This window comes from Phalaenopsis equestris, unplaced genomic scaffold (genome assembly GCF_001263595.1).
Source record: "Phalaenopsis equestris unplaced genomic scaffold, ASM126359v1 Scaffold000121, whole genome shotgun sequence".
Lineage (NCBI taxonomy): Eukaryota > Viridiplantae > Streptophyta > Magnoliopsida > Asparagales > Orchidaceae > Phalaenopsis > Phalaenopsis equestris.
Genome location: NW_018164563.1, coordinates 878,665 through 894,219, shown reverse-complemented (window position 1 = coordinate 894,219; position 15,555 = coordinate 878,665). Strand labels below are relative to the sequence as shown.

General features: G+C 35.7%; 1 protein-coding gene across 4 annotated transcripts in view; it reads left to right on the top strand.

The window, feature by feature from the left end:
- LOC110021100 (cell differentiation protein RCD1 homolog) overlaps nucleotides 1–15,555 on the top strand; it is a 56,866-nt gene that overhangs the window by 24,594 nt on the left and 16,717 nt on the right. For all 4 annotated transcript variants that reach the window (XM_020719437.1, XM_020719438.1, XM_020719439.1 and 1 more), the window contains one exon: nucleotides 5,181–5,223. In XM_020719437.1, coding sequence (XP_020575096.1) covers nucleotides 5,181–5,223 — 43 coding nt within the window. The remainder of the gene's footprint in view (nucleotides 1–5,180; nucleotides 5,224–15,555) is intronic.

Sequence of the window (15,555 nt, the reverse complement as noted above, 5' to 3'; positions counted from 1 at the left end):
CACCTACAATAAATTTTGGAGTTCTTTGAACATAACAATTGTATGAGCATCTGAAGAATTATCACGATTGTCATGTCTTAACCTTGTAAATATGCTTTCCTTTGTTACATTGTTTAACGGTTGACATTGAGATGAACCTAGTCAAGATCGAAGATATTGTGAACTGACCCAACTCACAATCATTTACTCCGGTATGCATGTTTCGTAGGCTGACCTTCTACAGGAGGTTTATTAGAAATTTTAGTTCTATTGCGCACTTTTTGCAGAGTTCCTCAAGGCATACATGTTTTTATGTTCGAATGAAGCTCAAGTTGGCTTTGATTTTTTGAGGTGGAGTGTGTTGCTTCCAATATGATGATTGGAGTTATTTCGAGTGAAAGAGGACATTTATAACCTTCTTTAATGAGAAGTTGAATGATTCTAGGCGAAAGTACTCCACCTATGATAAGGAGTTTTATGTTATAGTGAGAGTCCTCTATCATTAGAGTCATTAATTGTTGGTGAACAAGTTCACTCTTTATACTGATCATGAGGCTTTGAGATTACTGAAGATTCAAATCAAAGTTGAAAGGCAGCCATGTCTCTTCGGTGGAATTCTTTTATTTATTTCATTTTTGCGCTCAAGCACAAAGCTGGAAGTCAGAATAATGTGTTTGATGCCCTTAGTCGTTGATATCTGTTGATCACTACCATGCACTTCAAGATAGCGTGATTTGAAGTGTTGAAGAGCGCCTATGCCAGTGATGAGAATTTCTAGGAAATGTGGGTTCATTATCAGTATAGATTCTATGAGCAATTCCAATGATCATATGATTACTTGTTCTATTGGAACATATTGTGTATTCCTAAGAGCACTTAGAGAGCATTTTGCAAAAGTGTCATAATGAATGCATGGTAGAGCATGTTAGCAGAGACGAGACTCTTTTCTTATTAAAAGAGAATTTTTATTAGATTAGATTAATATGAGACTTGGAGAGGCATTTTCGATAGTGCAGGATTTCATTTAGCCAATATTATAGAACAACATATGGGTTTATACACTCCCCCTCATCCCAAAGCATCATGATTAGATGTTATCTTGGACTTTATTATGGGTCTCTCATGGACCTAACAGAGTAAGGACTTAGTTATGGTGGTAATGGATCGATTTTTCAAAATGGTACATTACTAATCTTGTTAAAAAACAATGGATGATTCATATATTTTAAATTTATATTTCAAGGAGTTAGTTTTTCTTCTTCGCATATCTCAGATTATCATTTCAAATAGAAATATAAAATTCATGAGTCGTTTTTTGAGGATCTTATTGGGTAAGTTGGGTCTGAAGCTCTAGTTCAGTTCAATAGCATATCTACAGACACATGGATATACAGAGGTGATGATGTAATAACTCGAACATTCATCCATTGCGATATTGTCCACTTTGGCCTAATGGCCTCACAATTTTGTTCTATTGGTGCAACTTCCCATGTCACCAATACTGGGAGTGCTCCCATGAAGGCATGTTTAGCTTTGGATTTTTTTATGAAACTTCAATCATTACTCCAAAGGGCGCCTCGATGTTTAAGGGTTCAGTTTCATTCTACTTAAAGGGTTTCACAATCTCTCCCACTTAAGTAACCGACACCTCTGTCAGCACTCTAAACCCAGGATTATTTACCAAACGAATAGGATTCTAGAGGTGGCCCTTATAGATTCAAGAGGTGGCTCCCTCCATGTATTACTTTGTCCCATCTTGGGTCTAAAATTTGGCACCCATGGGTAGCACTTTGTTCTTTATGACACTTAATTTCCATCTTCAGGTTGGTTTAATGCTTTGATATTATTTTTAACATCTTAAACTCTCATCCATCAAGATATTATATGCTTTGTCACAGTTTTTTCCCTTTTTTTATTATAACAAAGAAATGAACTTTCATAGATATTAGGACAAAAAATATTTTATTTCAATAACACAAAACAACATAACCAGAATACATAAAGGATAAACACCTATAATTCAAGAGGTAGGCAATCTCTCCCAAATCCTGGCTCTAACACCTACAATTCAAGAGGCAGGCAACTTCTCCTAAACTTTAACCCTAAGATTCAAGCCAACAATCATACATAACATAACCCTGAACATATTAGTCATATTTATACCCCACAATAATAAGTAACAAAGGACTAAGTTGTTTTTTTAGTCTTACGCCCAAGTCTTTAATTATTTTGTGGGCTAGGCGTTGGTCTAACTTTACTCCTATCCCAAAAGACACATTGTCCTAAGGTGGGAAAATTATTGTTCTATCAATTTATTTGGGTCTCACATGGCGTCATCTCTTGATAATCTTTTCCATTTAATCGAAAATTCATAGTGACCCTTATGAGTTTGAAATGAAGTCTTGTGCACATCCTTTGGTCATATCTGAATCTGTTGGTACTCCGACTTCAAGTCTTTTTTGGAGGATACTGCAGCTCCAAACAACTTTTTCAATAACTCATCGATTACCGGGATGGGGAATTTGTTAGGTATTGTTCACTAACGTGATTGGGCTAAGAAGGAGCTCACACCAGGTTGTATGATCCCGACCTCCAACATATCTCGGATTCATCTCTCGATCTCATCTTTCTATACCCGGGGGTAGTTATATGGGCACACACCGATGAGAGAAAGCTGCGATCTTAGGATTATTACATGCTCAAGTCTACTCCTCATTCTTTCACTCGATCCCATGACTCCAGATCTGCCTAATGCAACAATGTTGCCTTGATGCTGCACAAATCCTTCTAATTTTTGCCGCTTGAGTCCGCTTCAAAAGCCATTGCTCAATCCCATTGCAGGCAACAACGGGTTTGCCTAAAGCTCCATGACCTTCTTCATCCTTTTTCCACGGCCATGAATCTCCCCTCTATGGATGTGAATTTCCCATCCCTGGCCGAGAAATGCCCATCCCTGGCCGAAAAAGGCTCCTCTATTTCATATCTGATTCGACTCACCTCTTTCTCTAATTTCTTCTCCAGAGCATCTATTTTTTGTTGTCATTACTCCAAAGATGATTTTAGATCCAACATGTTGAAATCCCTTCATTGATTTTCTTGGTAGCCCGAATCATGATTGTATCGGGACAGAACACCATAATCTCATCGTCTCCTTTTTAAATCATTAGGTTTGGTCACTAGGGCATTTCTGTCCCGATTGTTAACTTATTCATGATTGTATATGCACGGATTCACCTCACAGTCTTAGAGTTATTTCAGATGCTTCCAGCTACTGAGTTTAGTATGGATGCTGAGATTGGAGTCAAAGAAATTCAAAGTTTACATGAATAGGTGAGAGAAAAATTTCATAGCAGAATCAAAGTATTAGAAATAGACTAACAAGTTTAGGATGGTTATGATCATCAAGGAAGTAGATTTTGTCTGGCTCAGACTTTTTGCACTAGGAGATTTTTTTTTTTTTTTTGGAAGCTCAAAGCTTAGAGTTAATGGTCCATTTAGAATTGTCCAAAAGATTAATGATAATGCTAATAAGATTGAGTTGTTAGGAGACTAATATTTTTGCTACATTAAAAAAAAAATGCATTCGGGCCTTTTGTGTGATAAAAAGTACTGTTTAGACTTAAAGGAAAATTTTATAAGATGGTGGTGAAACCTATAATACTTTATGGTGCAGAATGTTGGCCTATAAAAGAGAAGCATAAAACTAAGTGGCAGACAAGATTATTAGAGAGAGTCGTCTTAGTTGATTTGGTCAAGTTGAACGTCGACCATCTGATGATCCTGTTAGGAGAGTATATGTTTTAGATTTGACTTTTGGTAAAAAAAGTAGAGATAGATCTAAAAAGATCTGGGCATGTTGTATTAAAAAACGATATTAATCTTTTGGAATTAAATGAAAATGTGACACTTGATAGGATGCAATGGAGAAAAATGATTCATGTAGCTAAACCTACTGTGTGAGATAAAGAATTTTTTGCTATTTTTGTAACGTCGATGACTTGTCACCAAACTAAGAGGATATAGAAATTTCTAGAGAAGATGAAGCCTTTCCTGCCTAACGAGAGATGCAAGTGCTATTTGCTGCCCATATGGGGAGATTCGAAGGACTAGGTGGAATTTCCGCCTCAGGATTTCCTATTATTAGATATCTACTACTTGGAGCTATTTTGGGGTCTTGTGTGCCTCGTATCTAGGTTTTATTTAGTTAAACTTAGGATTACTTTATGCTTTAGTGTAAATATGCTGTTTCGAATATGGTTTGAGTACTTTTGCTTTGGTTTATATTATCTAGAGACATTTTTCGTGGTTTTCACTTATTTTGGAGTGTTGTAGTCTATTCTTTTTCAAGTGGGGGAGTCTGCATCTCAAAGAGAATTGGTGATGAAACCTTCTGACATATATACACCACTGCCCTAGCTGCCGACCACCTCTCTTTGTGGTTTTTCTCTAGTCCTGCAGCCGGCATCAATTTACCCTACCAATCTCCAACTTTACATTTTCTTCTCCTGCCATTTCACAACATCTTCTCGCTAGATCCGATTCTTAAACACTTTATATGAATCCTAGAGCTTTGTACGCTTGTATAGCGTATTCTCTCCTTGAATCTTGGATTTGGAAAACAGGATAAATGGAGTTTGTTTGATTTTAACATCCCAATGTAGAAACATGAAAATACACTGTTAAAAATTTCAAAATCCAAACAATAAGTAAAGAAGAGAAACAAGAAATAATTTGCATGTTGAGAACGTTGGCTTAAATGGCTAGGAATGCATGAAAAAATAGCTCAGCGCATCAAGTTTTGTGTTTAAGCAAACATGATATTGCAAGAGCCATTCGACATGTAGAAAATCTACACACATCACAATCAACAAATCATTTATGCATTAGCTCAATAATAAAGCAACCATCTATAAAGATATCATTCTGAAGTATGGATCCTGAAATACAAAAAAGTTTCAAAATATACACCTGGTTTCCGCAATATATCCTTATTTATAATAGGCATCTCATTAGTATATTAATAAATAGCTGTGCCTTCCTATGGTGTTGTTCGTTCTTAAAATTATTTTCAAAAAATTGCATTAAAATTTTGTTTGGTTGCCCTCCTAAGCTTTTTGATAATATGTTTTACTTATTCTTTTATAGGAATTAGTTCATCAAGCATCTAATGGCACTTACTCTGCTTTGATATGTCATTACAGTGTGTGGCTTCACATTCAGAAACAAGGATTCTTTTCCTTAATGGTAAGCCTTTTGGTTCTGTGTTTAAAAATTGCCTTGTGTATAGACGATGCAATTGATATTTTAAGCTTTCTTCTAAGTTCATCACATTTCGGCTTTCCAGTTGCTAATAATAAGCAAACATGCACGTTATACTAAATCTATGGAAGTCTTAATTAGTGGAGTTAATTAAGATCATTATGAGCCTCACTTCATCTATTTGGAGTTAATTAGCCTCTCATCTAGTTAAAGGCTTCTTTTGGTGCCAATTGAAGCTTTGTAAATGATTACCACAGAGCATAACCAAGTTTTTCTAAGGTCTACTAATCCCACCCCACAAATTGCTTTATATTCAGATTTTTTCTTCTGAGAAACCCCTTCAGTATGGGGGTTTTAGTTGGTAACCTCTGAATAACTTGGGTGAAATCATTCGTGTACCGTTCTTTTTCCATTTTCTTTTTAATTTACTGGTTTAAGTTTAGCAGTCTTTGATTCTTTATTTTTTAAAAGAAATTTGCATAAATAAGCCTTATGCCTTCCCACTTTATAGAAGAAAATTGGCACCATGGTAAAATTACAAGCTCATTACATGTATATAATGGCAGTCAAAGAGTAATTTTGCAGATTTCCAGGCCAAAACAAATATGTTATGTTTTAAGTTAGGAGCATTTACATACATACTACACAATTTTTGTTTATTTAATTATCTAACACCTCAACTTTTATATTTACATACAGAACATTCATATTTGTAATGTTATATCAAAAATACCACTATTAATAACTTTTTAACAAGTGTAAGCACCTTTTTATGAATTGGTTTATGATACCAAAGTGCCATAAATTTAAATATCAAACTTTAGATCCTACGATTTGTAAATACATAAGAATTGTGTGCTATGGATGTAAATTTCCCAAATTTTACGTAGACATTACGTAGTTAGATCTTAATTTCAATATATTGTATCATCAACGATTACGCTTGAGAATCTGTACTATTGCAATACAAAAACTTGCTTTCTGATAACGTCTTGAAGCAAAGTACATTATTTTGCAATAAATAAGATTTATCTGCATAGTAGATAATATTTGACTTTGCATCCTTATGCCTGTGTGCAAAAAGAGGTGCTTGCTTTAGTTGTGGCTTAATTTTCCTTGCACTTAACACTTTCTATTTCTTTTTTCATTGAAGTATGGTTGGTCTTTATTGTGAAGTCATATGAGACATATTTATACATAGGAGCAGTGTTAAGTTTAATATTCATGGAGCTAACTTTGTGATGCAAGTACTTCATTTCCGTGATATAGCTTTCTAATGTTTCTGATGGTAGTATGAAGAAATTTTTTAAAGCATTGTTTTTCTATTATTATTTTTTTTAAATATACAAAAGAGTTATGCAAGCTATCTTAGCCTAGTGGTTAAGAGCTTTATCTTTCTACCCAAAGATCTTGGGTTCGAGGTCTTGTATTGGTGGTGGTGTGCGTGTGTGTGAAAACAATATATATTTTTTTTTGAATGCCCAAAAAAGGCTAATATATTAAATAGGAAAAAAAAAGATACAGATACAATGTGTGGGAGGCTGAAGCATGACACCCTGTCCACATAAAAAAACACAAAATGTTTCAAAACTAGAAAAAACAGAAAATTCAAGATACTAAAAATAAAAAGTCTAACAGTGCTGAAATACATAATCTGTGGCTAGAGAGCGACCCAATTTGGTCTTGCCTTTGTCTCTAGTTTCCCATGCCTCTAGTTCTAGGGAATGAGCAATCTAATAAGTTGGTAAGATGATTGTCATTGCTAGTAGTAACCAATATATCATCCAATATGTTCCCAAGTTGGATTCAACCTCCATTCTTCTTCTTCCTTATAGAATAGACCTGCCATTCCTCTTCCGAAGAATCAATCAGTCTGATGGGGTGGTAGAGCTGAAGCAGAAGGAATACCAAACGTAGTACCCACAATAGGTTCTAGTATATGTGAAGTACGAGTTGCCTCTACACTGGATACTTCCTGAAGAAGTGGAGCTACGAGGCTCTCCTAATTATCAGTCTGAACACTATCATTTGTAGTTAATAGTCCATCTGTATTTTTTTTTGTATTTTTTTTTTGGGATTTGAAGGGGTCAGCATCACATCACTCGCAGTAACAGTAACGACGGGGCCAAGAGAATCAGACACCAAAATCTGTTGTGGTAGCTTTCTCTCCAGGTGGTACAGATATATCCTTAGAACCATCCTTATTCACTTGATCTTGAGATTTCAAATTAGAGTGAAGTTTATGACATTTATCAAAAGTATACCAAAACATCTTACAATGAGAACAATAAGAAGGTCTATGCTCCATGAAGATTTGTTGCCAATATCCATTATGGATTGTGTCCAACCAGACTTCAGTAACATCAGACAAAGCAATATCTCTTTCCACAAGTATTCTGGCCACAGACTGTTTGGTAAGGTTGAAAGTGGGTAGATCTAGCTTCATAGGGTTCCCAAGTATCCAACAATAGAGTAGAGAACCTGATGATGAAAAAAATGCAGCTTAAGACCAGGTAGACTAAACCATACCGGTACAACAGAAGGTTCATGATTGGGGTCAAAATCAGGAGATCATTTGAGTAGCTTCATTGGTTTACTAGCAATGTTAAGATATTTTTTTGGAGAAAATACGAGTGTAGTCTTCAGTCATTCCTGATAACTTTTATAGCTGGGTGTCCCCACTGAAATTTCGTAATGAGAGCAAATTTGAATTTGTCAGTCAAGATTGAAATTTCGGGCTTAGATAAAAATAGTGTTGTCTTCTCACTCTTCCTGCTTGCATTCTCAATAAAGGGGCATTCACCTGTACCATCACGATTCTCCTTATAACTTGAGGGGAAGACAACCACTGTCTCTCTCTGAGGATTACCCACAACGTGGGCAAAAGAGGAGGTTTTACTGGGCTCAACCGAAGGAGAAAGCTCCATCGCAGCAAGTCACAGTAAGGGAGAAGAGCTGAAAGTAGGACAGAAGAGGTCTGGGGCGATGTTGTGCAAAAAAGGCAGACTACTGACGTCGCGGAATCCCGTAGAGACGCGCACACGCCCACACGGACACAATCCCGTAGAATATGCCAAGCTGCAGACGACACCGCAGTAGGGGTAGGCAGACGAAACCGCGCCGCAGCTCGACAGACACGAAACCGCAGTAGGAAGACGCCGAGGCCCTTCGTCGTTGGGCGCGAAAGAGAAGAGGACGATTGCGATGGAGATTGACGAGTGCAAAGTCCTTCGTAGTTGTCGTCGAATATGAGAACTTCGTCGTTTGAAGGGCGAATAAAAAAACCAGGGTTTCGCCCTTAGCAAAGCAGAGAAGGAGATGTGTGAAAACAATATATATATATATATATATATATATATGCAAGCTATCTTTGCTTAATGGTTGAGAGCTATTTTTCTAGAAAGAGATCTTGGGTACAAGGTTTTCTATCGGTGTTGTGTTAAATATTTGAGTGCCACGCCCTGCACACGGGGTGAATTCAAACCCGTGACCTGAGGGGACTTACGACCTTCAGAGAGGCTAACAATAGGCCACGAACGCGCACACAGATATATATATTGGTCGCATTTGCGAAGCTCGCAACTCGTTTCATCGACTCTCGCTCCATCGGTTAGCGTCTGTGTTGGTGTCGTCGTTGGCGTCGCGTCTCGTGTTTTCGTCATAGATTCGTTTCTAGAGCCTGCGTCACGCGCCTGCGACTTAGTTTCGACGCTGCGGCTTCTGCGTCTACGCCCGACAGTTACATTTTCTTCTATTTCAATGATGCTTCCTTCTTTTGTTGCGTCTGCGCCATACAACTTCTCTCCCTGCTGAATCTCTTCCTCTGCGTTCAGGCCGACAACTCTCCTTACTCTCATGTCGCTTCCTTCTTCTTTGGTTGAACCGGACAAAGCTTTTTTTGCCCATATAGTGGGTAACCCTCAGATGGAGTCCACAGTGGTTTTCCCCTCAAGCTATGAGGATTGTCGCGATGGTACAGGTGATTGCTCTTTTATTAAGAAGGGAAGTAGAAAAGGTGGTAAAGGAGCAATCTTCTTTCTCTGACTCAGAAATTTCAACTTTGATGGACAAATGGAAAATGTGGAAAAACATTCTATTTCTCTGACGGAGAAATTCAAGTTTGCTCTTATTGGGAAATTTCAGTGGGGGCACCCATCTATGGAAGTTATCAGAAGGAGTGTTGATGATTTTAAACTTGTAGGCAAGTGGAAAGTGAGACTCATGGATGGGAGACATGTGTTGACTTAACTAACCATGGCTGAAGACTACAACTGATTTTCTCCAAGAATTCCAAAAAAATACCTTAATATTGCAGACAAGTCATTGAAGTTACTCAAGTGGTCTTCTGATTTTGACCTCAATCATGAAACTCCCACTGTACCAGTATGATTTAGTCTATTTGGTCTCAAACTGCATTTTTTTCATCATCAGGTTCTCTACTCTAATGGGGTCATTATTGGGGACCCTATAAAACTAGCCACTTTCAATTTAACCAGACCTTTGGTGGCCAGAATACTTGTGGAAAGATATATTACTTTACCTGATGTTACTGAAGTCTGGTCGGGCACAACTCGTAATGGATATTGGCAATAAATTGTCATGAAACACAGACATGCATATTGTACCCACTGTAAGATGTTTGGGCATATCATTGATAAGCACAACTCATAATGGATATTGATAATAAATCGTCATGGAACACAGACCTTCATATTGTACCCACTGTAAGATGTTTGGGCATATCATTGATAAATGCCACAAGCTCCACCCTAATTTGAAATCCAAGGTTCAAGTGTATAAAAAAGGGTCTAACCCCACTGCTCTACACATTTTAGTTCTCCCTGAGGAGGATACTACCAGACAGGAGGCAACTGTTACCCCTATGGACCCCCCATGATACTGCTGCTATTGTTACTGAGATTGATGTGATGTTGGCACCTTCAAACCTCATAGAAAATAATTCTGAATGACTATTACCTACAAAAGATAGTGTTCAGATTGATAATCAGGATGACCTTGCAGCTCCCCTTCTTCAGGAAGTATCCGATGTAGAGGCAACTCATACTTCACATATACCAGAAACTATTGTGGGTATTGTTGACCTCACTTTTGGTTGAGAATTAGATTTTTCTCTTTAGTAGCCTAAGGTCTAGCCATAAGACTTTCCTATTGACTATTAACTATTCCTAAAAAACTAGAAAAGGAACCCTCATCATTAGAAATTCTAAACTCCTCATTGCTCAACTTGAGGCTCTACATATTGATCATGACCTCTAGCACTTAGTAGGTGGGATCATTATGAGAGAGCTCAAGGAGAGTTCCCATAGGACTGTTTGACTTTAGGGTTGACCCTAGGTGCTTGTCTAGAGCTAAGGCACTCATTTGCACTCACATTCACCCACAACCACTCATAACCCTAAACCCAAGATTTTCCTAGTTTTGGTCCGTTATCTTTTGGGAGACTCATGTAGATGGTCCCCTAAACCTACTAGCCCTAGGCTAGAGTTTAACTAAAACCAGTACATAGAGGACCCAAATGAAATTTCCATTGTTCCATAGCTCATTTATAGTAGTTGGCACCCCAATTCTACCAAAAATAACCAACTTGGCCTTTTTGCCCCTAAACTCCACCAAATTACCTAGGTATCCTTGAAACCCTAAATTTGGCTAAAATTCTTAAATTTACCTAAAATTCCTAAATTTACTCAAAATTGTTCAAAAATCATTTCAAACCTTTTGAAAACATCAAATTACCAAAATAACCAAAAAATTGCTAAATTTATTAAAATGCCCCTCCTTGGCCCAAAATTTCAAAAATTTCAAAAAATCCCAAAAAATTCCAAAATCTTCCAAATAATCCTAATTTCATTTTTGTCAACTACCACATGACCCAATTTGACCATTTTGACCAAAACCCCCAAATTGCCTTTAAAGGTCCAATTTCCCCAAATTTACCTTAAATGTCCATCAATTTTATCTCAATTTCCCCCAATTTCATTCATAAACTCAAATTCACCTTTCATATGACTAATTTAAACCAAATTCAAGCTTAATTGGCCCATGCTTTGAGCTCAATTTTGATCTAAGTCAAACTTCTAATTTTGGCCCTATGACTTAATCTCACCAATTAAACCCCATAGCCTACTCAATTTGCCTCAATTTGAATCCTAAATTTTTTCATAATATTCCTACGCATCAAAGCTGACCTTCAATTGGCCTTGGTGAGGCCTCAATTTCATTTAATTTTAGCCCAAGTTTAAAAATCCTCAAATTTGCTCCAAATTAACTGTCTCCAAATTCCACCAAATTGATTGCCTTAGCCCCAAAATTGGCACCCAATTTATATTGAAAACTCTTCATGATGTTTCTATTGACTATTTTCAACAATCAATTTAGACTTAGCTCAAGCCTAGCCCAATCTAGACCCAAGTCTAACGCAACATGCCCAAAGTGACCAAAATTCCAAAATCCTCCAAATTGAATCTCCAATTGAACTCAAAATCACTTCAATCCTTCACCAAAAATCATCATTACAATCATCTAGACAATGTTTATCAATTAATTGCACTCAAAGTCATGGCTAGCCTAGCCCAAACCCAAGATTTGGTCATTTAGACCCACATTGGACCCATGCACGAAAATTGACCTAGCCATGTCAAATTGGTCAAGACAAGACTTCTACAGCCAAATTTTGGACCTTATTGACCAGGCTAAGTCCTATGGAACCACCCAAATGAGCCATGGACCAAAGGTTCCCTAACTTAAGGGATTTGCTTCCAAATTTGCTTAAGGCTAAAGGATTTTTGCTAAAATTAAACACTTGCCCAAATAAATTGTTGTGACAGATTCCCCTGGCTCACCTGATCTCCTGGTCATCTCCCCTAGCCTTGTTGGCCGGCCTAGTCGCCGGAGGAGCCAAAACCGTGAGCCACCACCCAAAAATTCATACCCAATTCAAACTTAGAGTCCACCTCATCTCTTTTGAAATTTAGAGTCTCTCTGCCCTCCAAATAAGGAACACTTTGCACCCATACATTGGCCCACAGAGCCACCCTAATCTTTTTTTTATAAAAGCTTCACCTCCATGGCCATGGAGGGTGTGCTGAAATTTTCTCAAGGTGACCCCTCTAAATTATTCCCCTAGCCTCGTTGAGACCTCCTCAGTGCAACCCAACCACTTCTCTACCCCAATTCCCCTTACCGGAGTTCAATTTTTGAGCTTAAATTCTTGCCGGAGACAGGACATTCTCCATCACACCTCCACAGTGCACCAAATTCAAATTAAACTCACCCACACCATCATCACAGTGAAAGAAGAAGATATCCCCCTCATACAGAGCCTCTAAGATAGCTCAAGACCAACACCCAAATCTGGCCTTGATCAAATTCAGGTGTAGACCTTTCACTATAAATAGAGGCTTAATCCTTAGCCTCCTTTGATCTCTACGAATGTGTCGAACACCTCTGATTGAAGCTTCTCTTGTCAGAGCAAAGGGATTTAACTTTCCGGCTTCCCGAGCCTATTTTGATTCTCCATTTAATTATAATTAATTTAATGGCATGTTTACCATATGGATGTGTTCGTCATACTTAGACGAGTTCATAGGATCAAACCCCACAAGATTTGATTGAGTCTAGATGGAGATCTTAAGGTTTTAGTGTGGATGGTTCTCCGGTTAGCCTATTTGGGAACGATGACGGGGAGTCATCCGATCGCGCGTTTATCTCATTAATGAATGCGATCTAGCCAGATGAACTCTATGCGTAAAGCGCGGGCTTAGTCAGCGGTACGTGGATGGCGGCGTCCAACCAGAGCGCGCCACGTGTGTTTTCGGAGCAGCCGTAGGTTGATGCGGCGTCGCTTGTTTAAGTAAAAAAATAGGGATTTAAATAATTCAAAAAATGCTCTCTAACTTTAGAAATTCATATTTTGGTGTAGAGAAATCACAAAAACAAAATAAAAACACCCTAGTATTCACTGAATAGAGGAGAACAATATAGAAATGGTTTGAAGTTTATTTGATGTATATTTTATTTTTAATTAATTAAATACTATTTTGAGTTTTTTAATTCTCCATGCATGTATACATTTTACCATGACTTGATATTTTGGCATGTTGTTGCCTTTGTCGTGGGAAACATTCTCTGATTTTTCCAAAGTTAGAGAAGATCTCTAGTCAGAGATTCATATTTTTCAAGTTTATGTCTATGATTTGCATAAAATAAGCATAATAATTAGCATGTTGCTTAGAAAAATTCAACAAAATTTTGAAAGGTTTTCTGTGACCAGAGAACTCTTTGAAAAATTTTTCATGAACTAAGTCATTAAGAACACACTTAACTCTCAAAAAATCTCAAAACAAAAAGAAAATTAATTTGAGAAATGTAAACATCTAAATGACTTGGTTTTTAATCTCAACTGTAATTTGAAGTTCAGAAAACTTCCCATAAAAATTTCAAAATATTTGGAGTTCATTTGATAACTCAAATTGATTTTTTTAAGTTAAATACTATTTTGACATTAAAATGATTTTTAATAATTAAAATGCAACTCAAAAAATTATAAAAATTGGTTTTGGGAGTTCTCTGTAATCAGAGGGATTTTCTAAAAATAAAATTGTAAATAAAATACAAGTTTATGTCTATGATTTGCATAAAATAAGCATAATAATTAGCATGTTGCTTAGAAAAATTCAAGAAAATTTTGAAAGGTTTTCTGTGACCAGAGAACTCTTTGAAAAATTTTTCATGAACTAAGTCATTAAGAACACACTTAACTCTCAAAAAATCTCAAAACAAAAAGAAAATTAATTTGAGAAATGTAAACATCGAAATGACTTGGTTTTTAATCTCGCTCAACTGTAATTTGAAGTTCAGAGAACTCCCCATAAAAATTTCAAAATATTTGAAGCTCATTTGATAACTCAAATTGATTTTTTAAGTTAAATACCATTTTGACATTAAAATTGTTTTTTAATAATTAAAATGCAACTCAAAAAGTTATAAAAATTGGTTTTGGGAGTTCTCTGTAATCAGAGGGATTTTCTAAAAATAAAATTGTAAATAAAATAAAAATTTTATTTTTTTAAGTTTATTTTAATATTTAAATAATTAAAAATTGAATAAAAATTACAAAATTAATAAAATTCATGGAAATGTTCTAAATTGTTTTCTAAGTATTTAGGAGCAATTGAAATATTTTTTTCCCAATTTTTCAAGTGAAGATATTAAATTTTAGTTTAAAAATAATTTTTAAAAGACTAAAAAATGGATTTTCACTTAAATAATTCTAATAATTCAAAGAAAAATCAGAAAAATGTGAAATTTGTTTCAATGGGTTCTTTAACCTCAAAGAGATTTAATAAAAATATTAAACTTAATTTTTCACTTTTAAAATATTTTATAATTAATTAACACTCCAGTAAAAATTTCATGGGATTAGGCTTTGCCTTTTTGCTTTGGTCTAGTTATGAAATTTTCTTTGAAAAATCCTATTCTTGCATAAAAATAAATATGTAAATTAAATTAAAATTTGAAAATTCACATTTTCTCTTTTGATGTCTTAATTGACCCATGAGTGAGGTGGGATGCAAATTACAAAGTCAATTGAATTAAATTTGATGAATTATGAAGTATTAGAGCCGTAGGGGCAAAAATATAATTTTGGAAATTTAGCCTTAATTACTATTTAGGCTTAACTCAAGAAAGGGAAATGGGCAATATTTTTTATCCTTATTAACATATTTGGATGACTGAAACACAAGGGATTAATTGGTAAAAACCAATCACATTTTTTCTAATTAAAGGATAAATTTGTAATTTCTTAAATTATTAACATTTGGAAGTCTAGTAAATTAAATGATCCTAGACTTAGGGGTATGATTTTGGGTGTTAATAACTCATTAATTTAATACCCCTATTTGATGTTCAAGTGACATTCAAATGTTTTTATGATGAATTATTATCATTTAAAATTTAATCTCTTTTAAAATAATTAAGACATCCACCAAGGTCTTAAGGGCTTAGTAGTGACCTAACCTAGATCAAATTTGGTTAAATGGGATTAGAAAAGTAAATATAACTGGAAATTAAACACTATAAGACCAAGTTAAAACTGAAATTAACTAAATGTCTTAATAACACTAACTTGTCTCTTTTAAGGGTCTTCACCCACATAATTTTCAAATTGAGTGATAAATGATAATTATCCTACTCTTAGGGATAATTGAAATACCAATGTTCATTGAGCATTGGAGATATTTACAAGATGAATTATTAAATAATGTAATAAGTGTAAATGAGCTTGAGGCTTTTCAC